Raw genomic sequence first — 23305 nt, 5'->3', positions numbered from 1 at the left:
TCCGCCTTCCTAACCTGCAATCTTCTTCCTGACCTCTCCGCCCCCACCCCCACTCTGGTCTATCACCCTCACCTTGACCTCCCTCCACCTATGGCATTCCCAACGCCCCTCCCCCAAGTACCTCCTCCCTACCTTTTATCTTAGCCTGCTGGACACACCTTCCTCATTCCTGAAGAAAGCTCGTGCCTGAAACGTTGATTCTCCTGTTCCTTGGATGCTGCCTGACCTGCTGCGCTTTTCCAGCAACACATTTTCAGCTCTGATCTCCAGCATCCACAGTCCTCACTTTCTCCTCAAAGAGCCAGCAGAGGCAAAATGAGTGTTCTGTGCTGCGAGGCAGATTGAAAATTACAGGAATTAAACATAAAAGTTAGGTTTATGTGCTCCAGTTATTATTGATGGGTATAGGTGAGACCACACCTCGAATATTGGGTGAAGTTTTGGTTTCCTTATCTGAAGAGTGATGTTGGGGGTAGATGAGAGGTTGGACAGAAGTGGCTGGTTACCACTTTGGTTTGAAGAGTGAGTGGGGGAGTTGATTGAAGTGTTGGATGCTGAATGATGTTGGGAAAAGTGCATGGAGGGTTCAAAACACACAGGTCTTGATGATCTCCTTGAGTCTAGCATGGGGCTGGAGGGGCTGAATAGCCGTCGAACCCGTCCTGGCCGGCGTTGCGTCACGCGGGGAGTTGGCGCGGTGACGTCAGCCGCGCGGAGCGCAACCGAACCCGGCGCGTGCTCCCCGCCCACTCCGCCGCCCCGCGCCACCCTATTGGTCGGAGCGCCCCGCACACCGGGTAACCAGGGCAACGCGGCAGCCCATTGGCCGGGCGGCCCGCCCATCAGCGCGGCACCTCGCGTCGAGCAGGTTTGGTTGTCGCTGGGCGGAGCTAGGGCCGACACAGGACTCACCGACATCAGCCGCACCGTGAGGGGAGTGAGGACACAGACAGCGCCCCGAGACTCCAGCCTCACCCCCGGAGCCGACCCTCACCCTCACCCTCACCCCCCGCCGGCATGTCGCTCTGTCCCCGGACTCCGCGCTAACGGACCGCCGCCGCAGGTGAGGCTCCGCTTCTCCTTCCACAGGCGCCTGGAACAACTAGGCCCCGGGACTCGCTCTACACTGAGAGGGGGGAGGGGCGAACCCGCGGGCCCGCGACTGAGGAGACACCCCCCTCCCCCACCCTCGCCCCCCCCCTCTCCCCCTCCCTGATTCCCCCCCTCCCCCTCCCTGATCCCCCCTCCCCCTCCCTGATCCCCCTGATCCGATCCTCCCCCTCCCTGATCCCCCCTCCCTAATCCCCCCCTTCCCCTCCCCGATCCCCCCTCCCCGCCCCCCCTCACCCTCCCTGATCCCCCCCTCCCCCTCCCTGATCCCCACTCCCCCTCCCCGATCCCCCTCCCCTACGCTCTCCCTCCCTGATCCCCCCTCCCCCTCCTTGATCCCCCCCCTCCCCCTCCCTAATCCCCCCCTTCCCCTACCTGATCTCCCACCCGATCCCCCTCCCCGATTCCCCCTCCCCTCCCCGGTCCCCCTCCCCCTCACCGATCCCCCTCCCTGATCCACCTCCCCCTCCCTGATCCCCCTCCCTCCCCCACTCTCCCTGATCCCCCACTCTCCCTGATGCCCCCCACTCTCCCTGATGCCCCTCCCCTCCCTCACTCTCCCTGAACCCCCTCCCCTCCCCCACTCTCCCTGATCTCCCCCCCCCCCCCATGTTCCTGAGTGCCCTCTTCCCCTGCAGTCTCCCTGATCACACCCCTCTCTAACCCCAATCCCTGATTTCCCCCTCCCCCTGCCAGTCTCCCTGATTTTCCCCCCCCACCCCCCCATCTCCCTGACCACCCTGTCCCCAACTCCAATTCCTGGGGTACAGTACTGGTGGGGACAGGTCTGTCCCTGTATAACACTGGGGTACAGTACTGGTGGGGACAGGTCAGTCACTGTATAACACTGGGGTACAGTACTGGTGGGGACAGATCTGTCACTGTGTAACACTGGGGTACAGTACTGGTGGAGACAGGTCTGTCCCTGTATAACACTGGGGTACGGTACTGGTGGGGACAGGTCTGTCACTAACACTGGGGTACAGTACTGGTGGGGACAGGTCTGTCACTGTATAACACTGGGGTACAGTACTGGTGGGGACAGGTCTGTCCCTGTATAACACTGGGGTACGGTACTGGTGGAGACAGGTCTGTCACTGTAACACTGGGGTACAGTACTGGTGGGGACAGGTCTGTCCCTGTATAACACTGGGGTACGGTACTGGTGGGGACAGGTCTGTCACTAACACTGGGGTACAGTACTGGTGGGGACAGGTCTGTCACTGTATAACACTGGGGTACAGTACTGGTGGGGACAGGTCTGTCCCTGTATAACACTGGGGTACGGTACTGGTGGAGACAGGTCTGTCACTGTAACACTGGGGTACAGTACTGGTGGAGACAGGTCTGTCCCTACATAACACTGGGGTACGGTACTGGTGGGGACAGGTCTGTCACTAACACTGGGGTACAGTACTGGTGGGGACAAGTCTGTCCCTGTATAACACTGGGGTACGGTACTGGTGGGGACAGGTCTGTCACTGTATAACACTGGGGTACGGTACTGGTGGGGACAGGTCTGTCACTAACACTGGGGTACAGTACTGGTGGGGACAAGTCTGTCCCTGTATAACACTGGGGTACGGTACTGGTGGGGACAGGTCTGTCACTGTATAACACTGGGGTACAGTACTGGTGGGGACAGGTCTGTCACTGTATAACACTGGGGTACAGGACTGGTGGAGACAGGTCTGTCACTGTATAACACTGGGGTACAGTACTGGTGGAGACAGGTCTGTCACTGTATAACACTGGGGTACAGTACTGGTGGAGACAGGTCTGTCACTGTATAACACTGGGGTACAGTACTGGTGGAGACAGGTCTGTCACTGTATAACACTGGGGTACGGTACTGGTGGGGACAGGTCTGTCACTGTATAACACTGGGGTACACTACTGGTGGGACAGGTCTGTCACTGTATAACACTGGGGTACAGGACTGGTGGAGACAGGTCTGTCACTGTATAACACTGGGGTACAGTACTGGGTGGGGACAGGTCTGTCACTGTGTAACACTGGGGTACAGTGCTGGTGGAGACAGGTCTGTCACTGTATAACACTGGGGTACAGTACTGGTGGGGACAGGTCTGTCACTGTATAACACTGGGGTACAGTACTGGTGGGGACAAGTCTGTCACTGTGTAACGCTGGGGTACAGTACTGGTGGGGACAGGTCAGTCACTGTATAACACTGGGGTACAGTACTGGTGGGGACAGGTCTGTCCCTGTATAACACTGGGGTACAGTACTGGTGGGGACAGGTCTGTCACTGTGTAACACTGGGGTACAGTACTGGTGGGGACAGGTCTGTCCCTGTATAACACTGGGGTACAGTACTGGTGTGGACAGGTCTGTCACTAACACTGGGGTACAGTACTGGTGGGGACAGGTCTGTCCCTGTATAACACTGGGGTACAGTACTGGTGGGGACAGGTCTGTCACTGTATAACACTGGGGTACAGGACTGGTGGAGACAGGTCTGTCACTGTATAACACTGGGGTACAGTACTGGTGGGGACAGGTCTGTCCCTGTATAACACTGGGGTACAGTACTGGTGGGGACAGGTCTGTCCCTGTATAACACTGGGGTACAGTACTGGTGGGGACAGGTCTGTCCCTGTATAACACTGGGGTACAGTACTGGTGGGACAGGTCTGTCACTGTATAACACTGGGGTACAGGACTGGTGGAGACAGGTCTGTCACTGTATAACACTGGGGTACAGTACTGGTGGGGACAGGTCTGTCCCTGTATAACACTGGGGTACAGTACTGGTGGGGACAGGTCAGTCACTGTATAACACTGGGGTACAGTACTGGTGGGGACAGATCTGTCACTGTGTAACACTGGGGTACAGTACTGGTGGAGACAGGTCTGTCCCTGTATAACACTGGGGTACGGTACTGGTGGGGACAGGTCTGTCACTAACACTGGGGTACAGTACTGGTGGGGACAGGTCTGTCACTGTATAACACTGGGGTACAGTACTGGTGGGGACAGGTCTGTCCCTGTATAACACTGGGGTACGGTACTGGTGGAGACAGGTCTGTCACTGTAACACTGGGGTACAGTACTGGTGGGGACAGGTCTGTCCCTGTATAACACTGGGGTACGGTACTGGTGGGGACAGGTCTGTCACTAACACTGGGGTACAGTACTGGTGGGGACAGGTCTGTCACTGTATAACACTGGGGTACAGTACTGGTGGGGACAGGTCTGTCCCTGTATAACACTGGGGTACGGTACTGGTGGAGACAGGTCTGTCACTGTAACACTGGGGTACAGTACTGGTGGAGACAGGTCTGTCCCTACATAACACTGGGGTACGGTACTGGTGGGGACAGGTCTGTCACTAACACTGGGGTACAGTACTGGTGGGGACAAGTCTGTCCCTGTATAACACTGGGGTACGGTACTGGTGGGGACAGGTCTGTCACTGTATAACACTGGGGTACGGTACTGGTGGGGACAGGTCTGTCACTAACACTGGGGTACAGTACTGGTGGGGACAAGTCTGTCCCTGTATAACACTGGGGTACGGTACTGGTGGGGACAGGTCTGTCACTGTATAACACTGGGGTACAGTACTGGTGGGGACAGGTCTGTCACTGTATAACACTGGGGTACAGGACTGGTGGAGACAGGTCTGTCACTGTATAACACTGGGGTACAGTACTGGTGGAGACAGGTCTGTCACTGTATAACACTGGGGTACAGTACTGGTGGAGACAGGTCTGTCACTGTATAACACTGGGGTACGGTACTGGTGGGGACAGGTCTGTCACTGTATAACACTGGGGTACACTACTGGTGGGACAGGTCTGTCACTGTATAACACTGGGGTACAGGACTGGTGGAGACAGGTCTGTCACTGTATAACACTGGGGTACAGTACTGGGTGGGGACAGGTCTGTCACTGTGTAACACTGGGGTACAGTGCTGGTGGAGACAGGTCTGTCACTGTATAACACTGGGGTACAGTACTGGTGGGGACAGGTCTGTCACTGTATAACACTGGGGTACAGTACTGGTGGGGACAAGTCTGTCACTGTGTAACGCTGGGGTACAGTACTGGTGGGGACAGGTCAGTCACTGTATAACACTGGGGTACAGTACTGGTGGGGACAGGTCTGTCCCTGTATAACACTGGGGTACAGTACTGGTGGGGACAGGTCTGTCACTGTGTAACACTGGGGTACAGTACTGGTGGGGACAGGTCTGTCCCTGTATAACACTGGGGTACAGTACTGGTGTGGACAGGTCTGTCACTAACACTGGGGTACAGTACTGGTGGGGACAGGTCTGTCCCTGTATAACAATGGGGTACAGTACTGGTGGGGACAGGTCTGTCACTGTATAACACTGGGGTACAGGACTGGTGGAGACAGGTCTGTCACTGTATAACACTGGGGTACAGTACTGGTGGGGACAGGTCTGTCCCTGTATAACACTGGGGTACAGTACTGGTGGGGACAGGTCTGTCCCTGTATAACACTGGGGTACAGTACTGGTGGGGACAGGTCTGTCCCTGTATAACACTGGGGTACAGTACTGGTGGGACAGGTCTGTCACTGTATAACACTGGGGTACAGGACTGGTGGAGACAGGTCTGTCACTGTATAACACTGGGGTACAGTACTGGTGGGGACAGGTCTGTCCCTGTATAACACTGGGGTACAGTACTGGTGGGGACAGGTCTGTCCCTGTATAACACTGGGGTACAGTACTGGTGGGGACAGGTCTGTCCCTGTATAACACTGGGGTACAGTACTGGTGGGACAGGTCTGTCACTGTATAACACTGGGGTACAGGACTGGTGGAGACAGGTCTGTCACTGTATAACACTGGGGTACAGTACTGGTGGGGACAGGTCTGTCCCTGTATAACACTGGGGTACAGTACTGGTGGGGACAGGTCTGTCACTGTATAACACTGGGGTACAGTACTGGTGGGGACAGGTCTGTGACTGTGAATTTGATTAATTTTTTGTTGAGAGTTGAGTTTTGTATCACATTCATATTGTTTGTGATGGTACTTCAGTCATTTACAGTATATTGGTCTAACTGGTGCCTTGTGAAATGGTTGTGTGATTATAGCTGGGCGTCAGTCAGTCATAGTGGTGAATGAATCAGTGTTGTGAATTCGTAGTCACTGCATCCCGTCAACACATCCAGATGCTAAATTCACTTGTTCTTGCTGTCTTTCTTCGAAGTCACTGCCTGGTGCAGATTAGTGTTTTAATGTCCGGGGAAGATATACATTGAATGTGGTCTTGGGTGAGATGCCGACCCACATGGCTGCACCCCCAATACAGAGAGCCAAATCACCAGAGATGTCTGTGCAACATTCCACTTGCTTGACCAGCTTGTTATTGCTTTGGTGTGAACCCTGTGTCCTCTCGTCAAGTTCTCTGGAAGGGAGAAATGTTTTTATTCTCAAATGCTGTGCATGTGGCTGACAGGTCAAGTTCTGAAGAACTCATTACTCATCAGTCGATACCAGTATGAAAGGCAAGTCTAATCATGAACAGGACACTAGTTGGGGACTGAATAAATTTCTCTGCTCTGCCATCACTCATACCTCACCTATGCATTTTGCCGTGTTAAGGTTTGTGTGATGGGGCAGTTTTTTTTTGTTGAGGTGTCATTTTCCCCCAGGAGTCACCCAGCAGTTACTTAGTCACCTAAACCTTGTAATTAGGAGTATCCTGATTTCAGAATCTGAGCAGTTTCCATCTGCATTTCCCAATGTGGATAGCAAGGAATGTGGTGTGAGATCAGGGGCCTGTGGACCAGTGCAGTTGCTGTGGTGCTCAGATTGGAAGTCTTTTCCCAAGTATGGGTGTGTAGCATGAGATAGACCAGCGCAGGTGACCATGCTGAGCCTGCCCTGACTCTGTCCAGAATGCTAGTCTTGACTGAGTGCAGTTAACCTACTCCATCAATTCCCTACTGCTGCCTCACTTTTATCATTTCAATCTATGCAGAAAAACAAGTTTGAAAGGAATTGAATGTTTACTTTTACTGAACGTGGTTATTAACTGCATCAGAGCAGAGCCAGAAGATTAACTCCTCAGCAGCCCAAAGTTCATCAAAGTAAGAACACTTAAACATCTACAACTCACAACTTGGATTTGGCCCTGAATTAGTGTGTGACAAAAGCAACTTGGTGTCAAATTCTGCTCATTTAAAACAATGCCACAGTTAAATCTGTTCAAACAGGTGGTTGTCCAGCCTGGTGAAGGAGCAGCGCTCCGAAAGCGAGTGCTTCCAATTAAACCTGTTGGACTATAACCTGATGTTGTGTGGTTTTTAACTTGCTACGTGGACGCACCACCTCCTGCAAATTGCCCTCCAAACCATTCACCAATCTGATTGGAAATATATCACCATTCCTTCAGGATTTCCAGATCTAAATCCTGGAACCCTCTCCCTAGCCGCATTATGGATGTCACAAATGCATTGCGACCGTGCAAGAGATCGCTCGCCACCTTCGAAAGAGCAAGTAAATTGGGCAATAAATACAGATCAGCCAGAAATGTACACATCCTTCAAAAGACTCAAATGGAAACTCCACAGACATGGAGACATCAGATACAATTACTGGGCAGTTTGTGGAGAATTGGTGCGCTGTATAACACTGGGGTAGAGTACTGGTGGGGACAGGTCTGTCACTGTATAACACTGGGGTACAGTACTGGTGGGGACAGGTCTGTCACTGTGTAACACTGGGTTACAGTACTGGTGGGGACAGGTCTGTCACTGTATAACACTGGGGTACAGTACTGTTGTGGACAGGTCTGTCAGTGTATAACACTGGATTAGAGCACTGGTGGGGACAGGTCTGTCCCTGTATAACACTGGGGTCCAGTACTGGTGGGGACAGGTCTGTCACTGTATAACTCTGGGGTACAGTACTGGTGGGATAGGATTGTCACTGTATAACACTGGGGTACAGTACTGGTGGGGACAGGTCTGTCACTGTATAACACTGGGGTACAGTACTGGTGGGGACAGGTCTGTCCCTGTATAACACTGGGGTCCAGTACTGGTGGGGACAGGTCTGTCACTGTATAACTCTGGGGTACAGTACTGGTGGGATAGGATTGTCACTGGATAACACTGGGGTACGGGACTGGTGGGGACAGGTCTGACCCCTGTATAACACTGGGGTACATTACTGATGGGGACTGGTCTGTCACTGTATAACACTGGGATTCAGTACTGGTGGGGACAAGTCTGACCCCTGTATAACACTGGGGGACAGTTCTGGTGGGGACTGGTCTGTCAGTGGAAAACACTGGTGTACTACTGTTGGGCCAGGTTTGTCACTGTATGAGACTGGGGTACAGTACTGGTGGGGACAGGTCTGTCACTGTATGACATTGGGATACAGTACTGGTGGGTACTGGTCTGTCACTGTATTACAGTGGGGTACAGTACTAGTGGGGACAGGTCTGTCAGTGTATAACACTGGGGTACAGTACTGGTGGGAACTGGTCTGACCCCTGTATAACACTGGGGTACAGAACTGGTGGGGACAGGTCTGTCACTGTATAACACTGGGGTACAGTATTGGTGGGGACAGGTCTGTCACTGTATGATGCTGGGGTACAGTATTGGTGGGGACAGGTCTGTCACTGTATGATGCTGGGGTACAGTACTAGTGGGGACAGGTCTGTCACTGTATAACACTGGGGTACAGTACTAGTGGGGACTGATCTGACCCTGTATAACACTGGGGTACAGTACTGGTGGGGACTGGTCTGTCACTGTATAACACTGGGGTACAGTACTGGTGGGGACTGGTCTGTCACTGTATAACACTGGGGTACAGTACTGGTGGGGACTGGTCTGTCACTGTATAACACTGGGGTACAGTACTGGTGGGGACTGGTCTGTCACTGTATAACACTGGGGTACAGTACTGGTGGGGACAGGTCTGACCCTGTATAACACAGGGTTTGGTACTGGTGGGGACAGGTCTGTCTCTGTATAACACTGGGGTACAGTACTGGTGGGGACAGGTCTGACCCTGTATAACACAGGGTATAGTACTGGTGGGGACAGGTCTGTCACTGTATAACACTGGGGTACAGTACTGTTGTGGACAGGTCTGTCAGTGTATAACACTGGGTTAGAGCACTGGTGGGGACAGGTCTGTCTCTGTATAACACTGGGGTACAGTACTGGTGGGGACAGGTCTGTCACTGTATAACACTGGGGTACAGTACTGGTGGGGACAGGTCTGTCACTGTATAACACTGGGGTCCAGTACTGGTGGGGACAAGTCTGTCCCTGTATAACACTGGGGTACAGTACTGGTGGGGGACAGGTCTGTCACTGTAAAGCACTGGGGTACAGTACTGGTAGGGTCAGGTCTGTCACTGTGTAACACTGGGGTACAGTACTGGTGGGGACAGGTCTGTCACTGTGTAACACTGGGGTACAGTACTGGTGGGGGACAGGTCTATCACTGTAAAGCACTGGGGTACAGTACTGGTGGGCACAGGTCTGTCACTGTATAACACTGGGGGACAGTACTGGTGGGGACAGGTCTGTCACTGTAAAACACTGGGGTACAGTACTGGTGGGGACAGGTCTGTCACTGTATAACACTGGGGTATAGTACTGGTGGGGACAGGTCTGTCCCTGTATAACACTGGGGGACAGTACTGGTGGGGACAGGTCTGTCACTGTAAAGCACTGGGGTCCAGTACTGGTGGGGACAGGTCTGTCACTGTATAACACTGGGGTACAGTAACGGTGGGGACAGGTCTGTCACTGTAACGCACTGGGGTACAGTACTGGTGGAGGACAGGTCTGTCACTGTATAACACTGGGGGACAGTACTGGTGGGGACAGGTCTGTCACTGTATAACACTGGGGGACAGTACTGGTGGGGACAGGTCTGTCCCTGTATAACACTGGGGTACAGTACTGGTGGGGACAGGTCTGTCACTGTATAACACTGGGGGACAGTACTGGTGGGGACAGGTCTGTCACTGTAAAGCACTGGGGTACAGTACTGGTGGGGACAGGTCTGTCACTGTAAAGCACTGGGGTACAGTACTGGTGGAGGACAGGTCTGTCACTGTAAAGCACTGGGGTACAGTACTGGTGGGGACAGGTCTGTCACTGTATAACACTGGGGTACAGTACTGGTGGGGACAGGTCTGTCACTATATAACACTGGGGTACAGTACTGGTGGGGGACAGGTCTGTCACTGTAAAGCACTGGGGGACAGTACTGGTAGGGTCAGGTCTGTCACTGTGTAACACTGGGGTACAGTACTGGTGGGGACAGGTCTGTCACTGTGTAACACTGGGGTACAGTACTGGTGGGGGACAGGTCTGTCACTGTAAAGCACTGGGGTACAGTACTGGTGGGGGACAGGTCTGTCACTGTATAACACTGGGGTACAGTACTGGTGGGCACAGGTCTGTCACTGTATAACACTGGGGGACAGTACTGGTGGGGACAGGTCTGTCACTGTATAACACTGGGGTACAGTACTGGTGGGGGACAGGTCTGTCACTGTATAACACTGGGGTACAGTACTGGTGGGGGACAGGTCTGTCACTGTAAAGCACTGGGGTACAGTACTGGTGGGGGACAGGTCTGTCACTGTATAACACTGGGGTACAGTACTGGTGGGGACAGGTCTGTCACTGTATAACACTGGGGTACAGTACTGGTGGGCACAGGTCTGTCACTGTATAACACTGGGGGACAGTACTGGTGGGGACAGGTCTGTCACTGTATAACACTGGGGTACAGTACTGGTGGGGACAGGTCTGTCACTGTAACGCACTGGGGTACAGTACTGGTGGGGACAGGTCTGTCACTGTGTAACACTGGGGTACAGTACTGGTTGGGACAGGTCTGTCACTGTATAACACTGGGGTCCAGTACTGGTGGGGACAGGTCTGTCACTGTATAACACTGGGGTACAGTAACGGTGGGGACAGGTCTGTCACTGTAACGCACTGGGGTACAGTACTGGTGGAGGACTGGTCTGTCACTCTAAAGCACTGGGGTACAGTACTGGTGGGGACAGGTCTGTCACTGTATAACACTGGGGTACAGTACTGGTGGGGACAGGTCTGTCACTGTAAAGCACTGGGGTACAGTACTGGTGGGGACAGGTCTGTCACTGTAAAGCACTGGGGTACAGTACTGGTGGGGACAGGTCTGTCACTGTAAAGCACTGGGGTACAGTAACGGTGGGGACAGGTCTGTCACTGTAACGCACTGGGGTACAGTACTGGTGGAGGACAGGTCTGTCACTGTAAAGCACTGGGGTACAGTACTGGTGGGGACAGGTCTGTCACTGTATAACACTGGGGTACAGTACTGGTGGGGACAGGTCTGTCACTGTATAACACTGGGGTACAGTACTGGTGGGGGACAGGTCTGTCACTGTAAAGCACTGGGGGACAGTACTGGTGGGGACAGGTCTGTCACTCTGTAACACTGGGGTATAGTACTGGTGGGGACAGGTCAGTCACTGTATAACACTGGGGTAGAGTACTGGTTGGGACAGGTCTGTCACTGTATAACACTGGGGTACAGTACTGGTGGGGGACAGGTCAGTCACTGTGTAACACTGGGGTACAGTACTGGTGGGGACAGGTCTGTCACTGTATAACACTGGGGTACAGTACTGGTGGGGGACAGGTCAGTCACTGTGTAACACTGGGGTACAGTACTGGTGGGGACAGGTCTGTCACTGTGTAACACTGGGGTACAGTACTGGTGGGGACAGGTTTGTCACTGTGTAACACTGGGGTCCAGTACTGGTGGGGACAGGTTTGTCACTATTACACTGGGGTACAGTACTGGTGGGGGACAGGTCAGTCACTGTGTAACACTGGGGTACAGTACTGGTGGGGACAGGTTTGTCACTGTGTAACACTGGGGTCCAGTACTGGTGGGGACAGGTCTGTCACTGGATAACACTGGGGTACAGTACTGGTTAGGACTGGTCTGCCACTGGATAGAACTGGGATACAATACTGGTCGGGACTGGTCTGTCCCTGTATAACACTGGGGTACAGTACTGGTGGGACAGGTCTGTCACTGTATAACACTGGGGTACAGTACTGGTGGGGACAGTTCTGTCACTGTGTAACACTGGGGTACAGTACTGGTGGGGACAGGTCAGTCACTGTATAACACTGGGGTACAGTACTGGTGGGGACAGGTCTGTCACTGTATAACACTGGGGTACAGTACTGATGGGGACAGGTCTGACCCTGTATAACACAGGATATAGTACTGGTGGGGACAGGTCTGTCACTGTATCACACTGGGGTACAGTACTGGTGTGGACAGGTCTGTCAGTGTATAACACTGGGGTACAGTACTGGTGGGGGACAGGTCTGTCACTGTATAACACTGGGGTACAGTACTGGTGGGGGACAGGTCTGTCACTGTAAAGCACTGGGGTACAGTACTGGTGGGGGACAGGTCTGTCACTGTATAACACTGGGGTACAGTACTGGTGGGGACAGGTCTGTCACTGTATAACACTGGGGTACAGTACTGGTGGGCACAGGTCTGTCACTGTATAACACTGGGGGACAGTACTGGTGGGGACAGGTCTGTCACTGTATAACACTGGGGTACAGTACTGGTGGGGACAGGTCTGTCTCTGTATAACACTCGGGTACAGTACTGGTGGGGACAGGTCTGTCACTGTTAAGCACTGGGGTCCAGTACTGGTGGGGACAGGTCTGTCACTGTATAACACTGGGGTACAGTACTGGTGGGGACAGGTCTGTCCCTGGATAACACTGGGGTACAGTACTGGTGGGGACAGGTCTGTCACTGTTTAACACTGGGGTACAGTACTGGTGGGGACAGGTCTGTCACTGTATAACACTGGGGTACAGTACTGGTGGGGACAGGTCTGTCCCTGTATAACACTGGGGTACAGTACTGGTGGGGACAGGTCTGTCCCTGTATAACACTGGGGTACAGTACTGGTGGGCACAGGTCTGTCCCTGTATAACACTGGGGTACAGTACTGGTGGGGACAGGTCTGTCACTGTATCACACTGGTGTCCAGTACTGGTGGGGACAGGTCTGTCACTGTAAAGCACTGGGGGACAGTACTGGTGGGGACAGGTCTGTCACTGTATCACACTGGTGTCCAGTACTGGTGCGGACAGGTCTGTCACTGTAACGCACTGGGGGACAGTACTGGTGGGGACAGGTCTGTCCCTGTAATGCACTGGGGTACCGTACTGGTGGGGACAGGTCTGTCCCTGTAATGCACTGGGGTACCGTACTGGTGGGGACAGGTGTGTCCCTGTATAACACTGGGGTACAGTACTGGTGGAGGACAGGTCTGTCTCTGTCTCACACTGGGGTACAGTACTGGTGGGGACAGGTCTGTCTCTGTCTCACACTGGGGTACAGTACTGGTGGGGACAGGTCTGTCACTGTAACGCACTGGGGTACCGTTCTGGTGGGGACAGGTCTGTCAGTGTTTTTGCTGATGGCCTGTATTTGATGATGGGCTGGTGTATCTTGATGTGTGGAGCCAATTTCAGGCCCGTGGCACCATGGTCCCTTTGGCGTGGCATTCTGGGGTGCCTGTGTTTGTTTGCTGGAAAACTGTGTTTTAATGTTGGTGGTTCATTACTTGTGGGTTAGATGAAAGAAGTTTTGGCCTGTGTTGTTTTAACATCTAATGTTTGAATGAAATGATTGTGGGCTGTTTTACTCTCATGCCTTCTTTCGAGAGGGTCTGTTTTCACTGGTCTGGTTTAGTGTTAGTGAGCATGTCTATACAAACTGCAGAAGCTCTCTTACTCTGCTGATGCCAGCTATATGGCTTTGTGTTTTCCCTTCCTCCTTGCCATCCCTGTCAGATTTGGAAAGGAGATTCCCTCCTCCTGTGAACTGGCTCCATGTCACTGGTTGCAGGGCATTGCTGAACATTACAGGAACACATCCCACCTGTGTTCCATCAACCAACAGCCCCAGTAACCCTTCTCTCAACCTTCATGTTTAGATTACTTACAGTGTGGAAACAGGCCCTTCGGCCCAACAAGTCCACACCGACCCTCCGTAAGCGCACCCCACCCAGACCCATTCCCCTGCACTTACCCCTTCACCTAACACTACATGAATGCCTTCAACGCTGGTCAGTGTTGCTTTGCATTTATTCATAGGATGTCAGGTGAATTGGCCATGCTAAATTGCCTGAACATTTTTTGGACTGTGGGAGGAAACCGGAGCACCCGGAGGAAACCCTTGCAGACACAGGGAGAACGTGCAAACTCCACACAGTCAGTCACCTGAGGCGGGAATTGAACCTGGGTCTCTGGTGCTGTGAGGCAGCAGTGCTAACCACTGTGCCACCGTGCCACCCATCTCAGTGTTTGAGAGACTACGATGGGGAGTGCTACAGTGGCTACAGAATCATAGCATCCCTACAGTGCCAATAGAGGCCATTCAGACCATCAAATCTACACTGACCCTCTAAAGAGTATCTCACCCCCCCTCCCCATAATCTCCCATTTACCATGGTTAACGGCTAGTCCACCTGAGTATAATTAGCGTGGCCAATCCACTTAACCTGCACATCTTTTGGTCTGTGTGAAGAAACTGGAGCACCCAACAAAAGTTCACACAGACATGGGGGAAACATGCAAACTCAGCCCAAACGTCGCCCAAGGTTAGAATCGAGCCCAGGTCCTTGGCATTGTGAGGTAGCAGTACCAACCACCGTACCACCCCACAGTTTCAAACATACAAATTCTGTTCCAATATTCTTATATACTATTTGAGGAAAGTCCATGCTGAACTACTGACAACGTAGCCTGCCCAGCCAGGACAAGTTTTAGATTGTGAACGTTTGACAAAGGACTTTGCAAAGTGTCACACTTCGGGTCTATTGATACTCTGGGTGTCATGATCTCACGCATATTTGCTCTCCTACTCATTATCCCTGAGCCAATCCCCTGCGAGACTTGACCCTCAACCTCCATCATACTCGACGCTCAGAGCTGTGTTGGACTGAGGTATTGTCTCGTGTCAGCACTGTGTGTAGGAGGTTGATTTTTATCTTGAATACCTGACTAACAGACATGGTGTTACTTTGCACTGCGCTGGATTTCCTGCCTTTCCTTCCGGACCTTTCAGCTGTTTCACTTTCTGTGTCTGTGTGTGTGTCTGTGTGTACACGCGCAGGCTGGGCGAAGGCTCAGACAGCTTACCTCTGACTCATTGCTGCTACAAATATGCTCAATACTTTGAAGCTGCTGCTTTGGTCAGTATGGTTAGTGGTAAGTCTACCCAGTGACACTGGGAACGCTTGTCTGACAGCTTACGGTGGGGGAGGGGGGGGTTACAGTATTTCACGGTAAAGCAGTCACCTGTATTGAAAGAGGGATTCTGTCATGTCAGGGCACATTTGATCTGATTGCATCTCCCTCAGTGTTGGAGCAGTGAGTTGGCCATTCCCTCTGGCTTCTTTGGAGAATTCTTGCTCCATAGAAAATAAAATAAACACACATCCCTTTTTACCCCTCACCTGTCCTCTTTCACACCCTTGCTGCCAAACCTGCCACCCCCTTCCCCCACCACCAGAAAGGCCAGGGCAACTGACCAAAGGGCAGGTTACCCCCTTTTTTCTGTGAGTTCGGCTCATTGTTGGCAGAGACCATCTGTGTTCTGTAGTGAGGTGACAACCACTTGTGCTTCACCTGCAGGTTCCCCTCCAAGCTTCTCGTCTTCCTGACTCTCATCCTATCACCATTTCTTCACGCCCTGGCGTTCCCTCTCTTACAACATTGTAGGTGTACCTATTCTCCACAGACTGCAGGGATCAAGAAGGCATAACTTGGGCTGGACAACAAATATTGGCGATGCCAGTAACACTGACATCCTATGAATAAATGCAAAGCAACACTGACCAGCGTTGAAGGCATTCATGAAAGAAGCTAATTTCTTTGACCCTCTGGTCTCTCTGTCAGACCTAGAGCCTATGCTCACTGTCCTTCATTGCTCCCAGAGAGAGAGAGAGAGAGAGACTGACTTCACTGAGAGCACTGGGTACTAAAAGAACAGGCCAGTTCAAACTGCTCCTTTCCCTTTGACACTTAATGAGTACAAGTGTCCACATTCCAATATGTTCATGGTAGTGACCAGAACAGAAATAGTGTAGTTTTGGCAGTACAGACTTGATCAGCCAAAGGACCTATTCAGTATTCTGATTTGATGCAACAGAGAGATTTACTTCTGGATTGTAACTTTGCAAAAGATCTTTGTATCTGTGGGGTGAGATCAGAGACTGCTGATCCTGAACTCTGCTTCCCCCTGGCTCTCGACCCAAAGGGATGCTGGCATTTTGACAGCTGGTTTGCATGATCGGCAGTAACAAAAGACCAGCAGAAAGCCATGCAGCCCCTCAGGTCTGATCCATCAACCATCGAGACTCTGGCTGATCTATCACTGAATTCTTTGTCTTTGCTGTCCCTTCCTTGGGTAAACAAAGATCAGTTGGTCTCTAATTTAAAAGTTGCCTGCATTTGAGCGTCAGCTTCTATTTGTGGAAGAGGGTTCTAAGGTTCTCCCATTTTTTGTGGAAAATGTTTCTTAATTTCACTCCTCAAAGAACTGATTCACATGCTCCCCAGTCATAGACTCCCCAACCAACAAAAACAGTTTCTCTGTTCCCCTTAATATCTTAAACTCAGAACAGGTCACCCCATAACCTTCTAAAAAGCAGCAAAGAGCCTGCTTTCTGTCAACTGCCCCTGCTATATTAACCCTTGGAGCATAAGCATTGTTCTGGTAAATCTATGCTGCGCTTCTCCCTAAAATGGGGCCAATTTTAACCTAGCCTGCTTTGAAATGGTTCCCTGTGCCAGTATCAGAATTGTATCCAGGGCCTCTCACTAGTTACAGCAGCTGAGCGGTTTAAGAGGTCAAAAGGATTGTTAAGACAGACAGAGAGAAGAAACTTTTCCTCTGGTTGGGGGAGAGAGGCGAGAGCCAAGATTCAAACAAGGCTGTTTAGGGGTGATGTCAGGGAGAGATACTTCACAGTGAGGGCAGTGGAAATCTGCAACAGTCTCTCACAAAGCCAGTAGTTCAGGTCATCTGCAATCAAACTGAACGACAGAACAGGCTCAAGCTGCGAAATGGCATCTGTTCCTTCAGACTTAAGCAGGCTGCGCTGTTGTACATTCCAGGCTGTCAAATCTCACTCTCTGCACTGAAGAGTGGCCTCTTCAGGAATGCTTGTACTGCTGAAGTCTGTGGACAGGAATCGGTGTCCAGAGGGAAGCTGTACACTGAGTCCGAATCTGTACCCCTTTGTCTGGTGTTTTGGTATTGTGGACACACGTGGTGAACATTAAATATTTAACAAGCAACAGTAGACACTGATGAAAAACTGGATGGAGGGAAAACTACCAGGGCAAGAAACCTGACACCACCGCAATAAACACACACAGGATGCAGGGGAAAAGAAGGAATCTGGAACTGAATGATACAATATCTTACAGATCGCTTTGGCAATGTGACTGCTGCCTGCTCTGGGCAGTCTGTGAGGCTGCTCTGATAGTTGGTGCACAGAAACTGGTTTGCGGTCTGCGAATGGAGGCAGGACTGAGTGGGAGGTGGAGGTGTGCAGGGCCACAACACAGGAATTTGGGTGTATACAGTGCATTAACAGTAGTAGGGTGGATGGAGACAGAGCAGTCAATAAAGCATAATGTCCTAGGTATAGGCTGCACTAAGTGAGGGATTCAATTGAAGGGAAATTCTTTAAAAATCCAAAAGAAATGAGAGCGTGAAATACAGGATAGTGAGAGGGGGGAGCAATAATCAAAGTGGGACAGGAAGGGGCAGAAAATATCCACAGAAGTGTGCAGCAGAAATTACAACCAGAGTTAAGTCATAAAGGGAACAAGTCACAGTTAAGGCTCTGTATCTGAATGTATGCAGCATTTATAACGAGATCAATGAGTCCAAGACACAAGTAGAATAAATGATTATAACTTGATAGCTGTTATGGAGACAGGCTGACCAGGACTGTTCCATCTTGACCCCCACTAGCAGACAGAGGATTGTGATTAAAAGCTGTTTGTATGTCTGGATGGTGGTGTCCAGTGATACACCACAGGGATCAGTGCTGGGTCCCTTATATCTCATGAACAATAATGAGATGAGGATGTGGGGGGAAGATGAAGAGTACGTTTGCGGATAACACAAAGATTGGCTGGATTGTTGACAGTGAGGAAGAAGGTTGCAAGATGATATAGACCTGGGCAGACCAGAGGCAGATAGAACTAACCTTGATAAGTGTGAGCACGTTGGAAGAAGTAACAAGGCAAGAGAGTATTCAATGAATGGCAGAACACTAGGAAGTTCAGAGGGACAGAGGATGCTTGGAGTGCTTGACCACAGATCCCTGAAGGCAGCAGGACAGCTTAACGGAGTACGACAGAAGGCAGATGGGACACTTGCCTTTATCAGTTGTGGTGCAGGCAGTTCATGATGGAGTTGTACACAGCTTTCGTTAGGCCCCAGCTGGAGTGCTGTGTGTAATTCTGGTCATCATATTATAGGAAGGATTTGACTGCATTGGAGTGGGGTGCAGAGATGATTTGCCAGGATGTCACCTGAGATGGAGAATTTTGGCTATGAAAGGAGGCTGGCTAAGCTCGGGTTGTTCTGTTTGGAACAGAGAAGGCTGAAAGGGGACCTGACTGAGGTGTATAAAATTGAGGGACATAGACCGAAAAGCAGCTGTTCCTGTAAGTAAATAGATGAGCGAGGAAGGGGACATTATTTGAGGTGAGGTTTAAAGGGGAGTGCATGAAAATTGTTTTCACCCAGAGGATGGTGAGGTTGTGGAAATCACTGCCTTGGGAGGGTTGTCTATTCTAGAAACCCCCTTATTGCTTTAAAAAGGACATGGATGAGCACTTGAAATGTCATAGCATTCGATGCTATGGGGCAAGTGCTGGCAAATGGGATTAGTATTGATAAGTCGACACAGACGTGAATGGGCTGTATAACTCCTTGACTGTAATACTGGGATCTCTATATTCAAGAAAATCTGAGGCTCCAGAAGAATAGGCAACAAGGAAAATGGGTGGGGTAGCTTTGTTAATGAAGGAAGGCAGCAGTGCAAGGAGGGATTAGTGACTGAAATGGAATAGATTGTGATTTGGGTGGAAATGTGGAATGGGAAGGGCAGCAAGTGAAAGGTAAAAGCTGTCTCTCCGCCCTGAAGAGTTTCCTCCCTAGGATAGAGTATAAATCAGGAATTAATGGAGGTATGAGAGAAAGGGAATGCAATTGTCATGGCTGATTTTAATCAGATGGGGAGAGGTGACATAGAAAATGAATTTGTACTGTGCAGTATGTTGTAAGATTGATCCTTAGTGCAGTACGTTGTTGCACCTACCTGGGAATATGCTGTTATCAATCTCGTGATGTGTAATAATGTTGAATTAATAAAGATCTAGTAGCTAAGGTTACTCTGGGGGATAGTGATCATTACTTGGTAAAATTTGAAATATGGTTTAGTGGAGAGCAACTCCAGTTTCAAACTGATCCTCAAATAAGGGCAGTGACAAAGATAGGAAGAGAGAGCTGGAAAAACAACGTCAATGAGGCAGATATTTATTCCAGTCAAAAAGGTGGACTCGGTGAGAAGGATGAAGAACTCGTGCTTAACACAGGCAAAGGTGAAGAGCATCCAATCAAAAACTAAATCATACAAAGCAGTGAAAGGGCTGTTATGGCAACGTGGTAGTGTCCCTGTCTCAAGAGGCACAGCTTCAAGTTTCACTTGTTGCAGAGGAGTATACAAATGTCACTGAAGAGTTTGATTTGTAAATATTGTCCAGACAGTTGAAACTGGTTATAGGCCAGAAGATTGGGAATTCTTTAGAATACCAGCAGCAGGTGATGAAAAGCTAACCAAGGGGAAGGAAAATGATTATGTTTCTTGCCAATTCACTTCCATAAAAACAACTGACAAGAACTTCAAGGGATATATGAGATAATAGCTAAACTGAGTGTGGGAGCCTTGGATTCAATTGGGAAATTGATAATGGAGACCATGGAATGGACAGATATTTGAAGCCAATATTTTGCGTTAGCCTTCATGGTGGAGGATACTGCAAATATTCCAAACATATCAGATAGACACAGTTCCAATAGGAGGCAAGGAATTGTAACAGTCTGTATCACAAAAGACAAACTCATGGGATTGAAGGCAGATAAGTCATCAGGATACAATGACCTGTATGCAAGGCCTTTACTTGGCTGTAGAGAGTGCTACGAGTGGGTGTGGGGGTTTGTGGAGTGGGAGTGCTGACATCCGACAGAAAGGGGGTGCTGTTGTACCTCCCAGCTGGCATTTGGTGAAGGGGCAGTCTCCCTGCCTCAGGTACACTTGTTCAAGTCAGTGTCTTTATAAAGCAGGTTGATATTTACTATGCTGTTTTTATTTCAAACAGGAAGTGATGTGTATGTTTCCTGGACAGAGCTGTGATGACATCGCCCTAGTGTGTGAGGGAGACTGCACAAATCAGTCACGTGGATTCATCTCTCACATTATCATGGTAGGTGGTCACTGGTGTAAGTGATCGTTCCTTCAAGAGTGAACAAGGACTTGTTTCCAAGATTATGAAGAACAACTGATGCCCATTGGAGCATGTGTCAGAGGGGCGAGTTCCCTGACCATGGGTTCTGGTTCGGGTGGGGAAGGAGTATCTATTGGACAATGTACTGCAAGTAAACTGTTGGGCAAGACAGACTAACTTATGCTTCCTGTTCCATCAAATGGAATGGGACCTTATCATTTATTTTCCCAGTGGTAATGTGGTGGTAGGAGTTGGGGAGGGGGGCAGTGGGAGTCTTCTAGGGTTGGGAGAGCTGGGAGGGAACCTACACACATTTTGTTCCCTGCACAGTGTTAAGGTCATAGAGAGCAGGCAAAAGCAGCAATCAAATAGCAACAACCTATTTCCTACTCCCACGAACCCAACTCTGCCCTTTTCCATGTTCTAACCCCCACTCCCCAAAACCCCTCACCCACCCCTCCTCGCCCCCCCCCCCCACTCCCTCCATCTCCACCCTGCCCCTCTTGTTAATCTGCCCACTCCCTCCATCCCCACCCTGCCCCTCTTGTTAATCTGCCCTCTGCTGTCTAATCAATGTTTTCTTCTGGTTTTGTACTGAATTCCTGATTTTGAACATGACGCTCTGCTTCCTGCTTCAGGATCCTGAAATGTTTTGTCTTTTTCCCTGGTGCTGTGCTGTGTCTTTGAGGGCAGACCCAAACTGCTCTAGCCTCCTGCTCATTGATGGATAATTCAATTGCACAGGGCATCTCACAGTCCAAGAAGGCTCATTGGGTGTGAGCCAGAACCTTGGCTGGTTGAAACTCTCACCAGAAATTGTTGTGTACAGTGATGGTGATTGTGGGACAGCTATCTGCCCGTTGAATCATGCCACCTGCTGGATATTCTTGCTTGTGTTACTTTTGAATATAATGGTACAACTCAGGAATTTCCCCGTTCCTCACCGCTCAGAAATATGAGGAGATATCTAGCATGTAATCCTGGCTGCATCTTCGGTTCAGTCTTATTTACAATCTTTCTGTCTGCTTTGCAGTGATCCAAAGCCTGGACAAGCTCATGGGTTGTCCTTGTGTGTCAGCTGTACATGTCGGATTGACCATTGACCTGTCCACATGGGTAGCTGGCAAATGAGCAAAGGGACTTCATGATTACATGACTCTCGACATGGATACTGTCCTGTCAGACTTTGTTCGCTCGACAGGGGCAGAGCCTGGGCTGGCACGGGACCTGCTCGAAGGTGAGAACCCCCAGAATAGGGAAGGGCCAACAGCAGGCAGAGTGTGAGGCTGTACTACAGTATACTAGACCAGTTCCAAAACTAATCCCATTGCCACACACTCTCCTGTAACAATCCCAAACTAATTCCATCTCCGTAGCCCCAATCTATTCCCACTGCCTGCTCTGCCCCACAGCCTGTATCAATCTCCAAACTAATCCCACTGCCTGCTCTCCCCATTGCCCTGTATAAATCCCACTGTTCCACACACTACCCATAACCCTGCACCAATTGTAGGCTAATTTCATTGCCCTACTTTCTCCCCATAGCCATATACCAATCCTAAACTAATGCTATTCCTCAGCCCTGTACTAATCCTACTGTCCCACTCTCTTGAACTCTGTCAATCCCAATTAGATCCCACTGCTCTTCCTTCTCCCCAAGCCATGAATCCATCCATCTCTGCATTCCAATGCAGTCTCTTACATTCCCTCAAGTCCTGTCTCAGTCTGTTGCCCACAGTCTGTTGTCTCACGGCCCCTTGCTTCTCCCAGTGAGGTCTCACTTTCCTCCTCCCCCACTACAAGTGCTGAGAGTGTTGAAAACACTGGCCTGTCTTGCAGGGAAAAACTGGGACATCACTGCAGCTCTCAGCGATTTTGAACAACTCCGCCAGGTGAATGCTGGGAATTTACCATACTCTTTTAATGAAGGGCGAGGGGTCAAAATGCAGGAGAAGGAACCATCAAGAGTTGTGCGAGCTGTACTGCAGCGTCAGGATGATCCGGTACCAGGTGAGCTTTGACCTCTGCGTGCAGAAGATCCACACCTCATAAGAAAAGCTCATCCATTCAGGCTGAGTGAAGGCAAGGCTTCTTCACGCAAATGGTTGTGACTTTTTAGAACCCTCCACCCTCGAGGGCCGTGAATTGTTGTGTCTATTTAAGGTTGACATTAACTTATTTTAGGGTTTCTTGGAATTGAGGATCACAGGGGTCAGGTAGGCAAGTTGGGGTTGAAGTTGTGGCAGAATTGAGCAGGCTGGGTTGGCCGATCTGTTGCATCTTTTCCTTCTATTTTGGTGAACCTCAAATGCTGCATGCAGGCATTGGATGGGACAGCAACACCTGTGCAGGAGGAGGGAAGAGAGAGAGGGGGAGGGTCCCTGAGTGGGAGGGGGAAGGGGAGGGCCCTGTCTCCCTGTGTGTGTTGGGGTGGAAGGGGAGGGTACCCTGAGTGCGAGGGGAGGGCCATGTGTCCCTGTGTGTGTTTGGGCAGAAGGGGAGGGGTGTCCCTGAGTGGGAGGGGGAAGGGCAGGGCCCTGTCTCCCTGTGTGTGTTGGGGTGGAAGGGGAGGG

The 23305-nt window shown here is 50.8% G+C and overlaps 1 protein-coding gene across 3 annotated transcripts in view; it reads left to right on the top strand.

Moving 5' to 3' along the window:
• The first annotated feature begins 900 nt into the window (after positions 1 to 900).
• otud7b (OTU deubiquitinase 7B) overlaps positions 901 to 23305 on the top strand; it is a 42289-nt gene continuing 19884 nt past the window's right edge. For 2 of the 3 annotated variants that reach the window (XM_087985153.1, XM_087985152.1), the window contains exons 1-4: positions 901 to 1063; positions 20607 to 20711; positions 21766 to 21969; positions 22572 to 22742. In XM_087985153.1, the coding sequence (XP_087841279.1) occupies positions 21885 to 21969; positions 22572 to 22742 (256 nt within the window). In that variant the 5' untranslated portion in view covers positions 901 to 1063; positions 20607 to 20711; positions 21766 to 21884. The remainder of the gene's footprint in view (positions 1064 to 20606; positions 20712 to 21765; positions 21970 to 22571; positions 22743 to 23305) is intronic. The other variant, XM_087985154.1, reaches the window with a different exon arrangement.

This window comes from Chiloscyllium plagiosum, unplaced genomic scaffold, assembly GCF_037043375.1.
Source record: "Chiloscyllium plagiosum isolate Xiang-an unplaced genomic scaffold, Cpla_swu_hap1 HiC_scaffold_50, whole genome shotgun sequence".
Lineage (NCBI taxonomy): Eukaryota > Metazoa > Chordata > Chondrichthyes > Orectolobiformes > Hemiscylliidae > Chiloscyllium > Chiloscyllium plagiosum.
The sequence above is the reverse complement of the archived record's forward strand: the minus strand, read 5'-3'. Positions and strand labels throughout refer to the sequence as shown.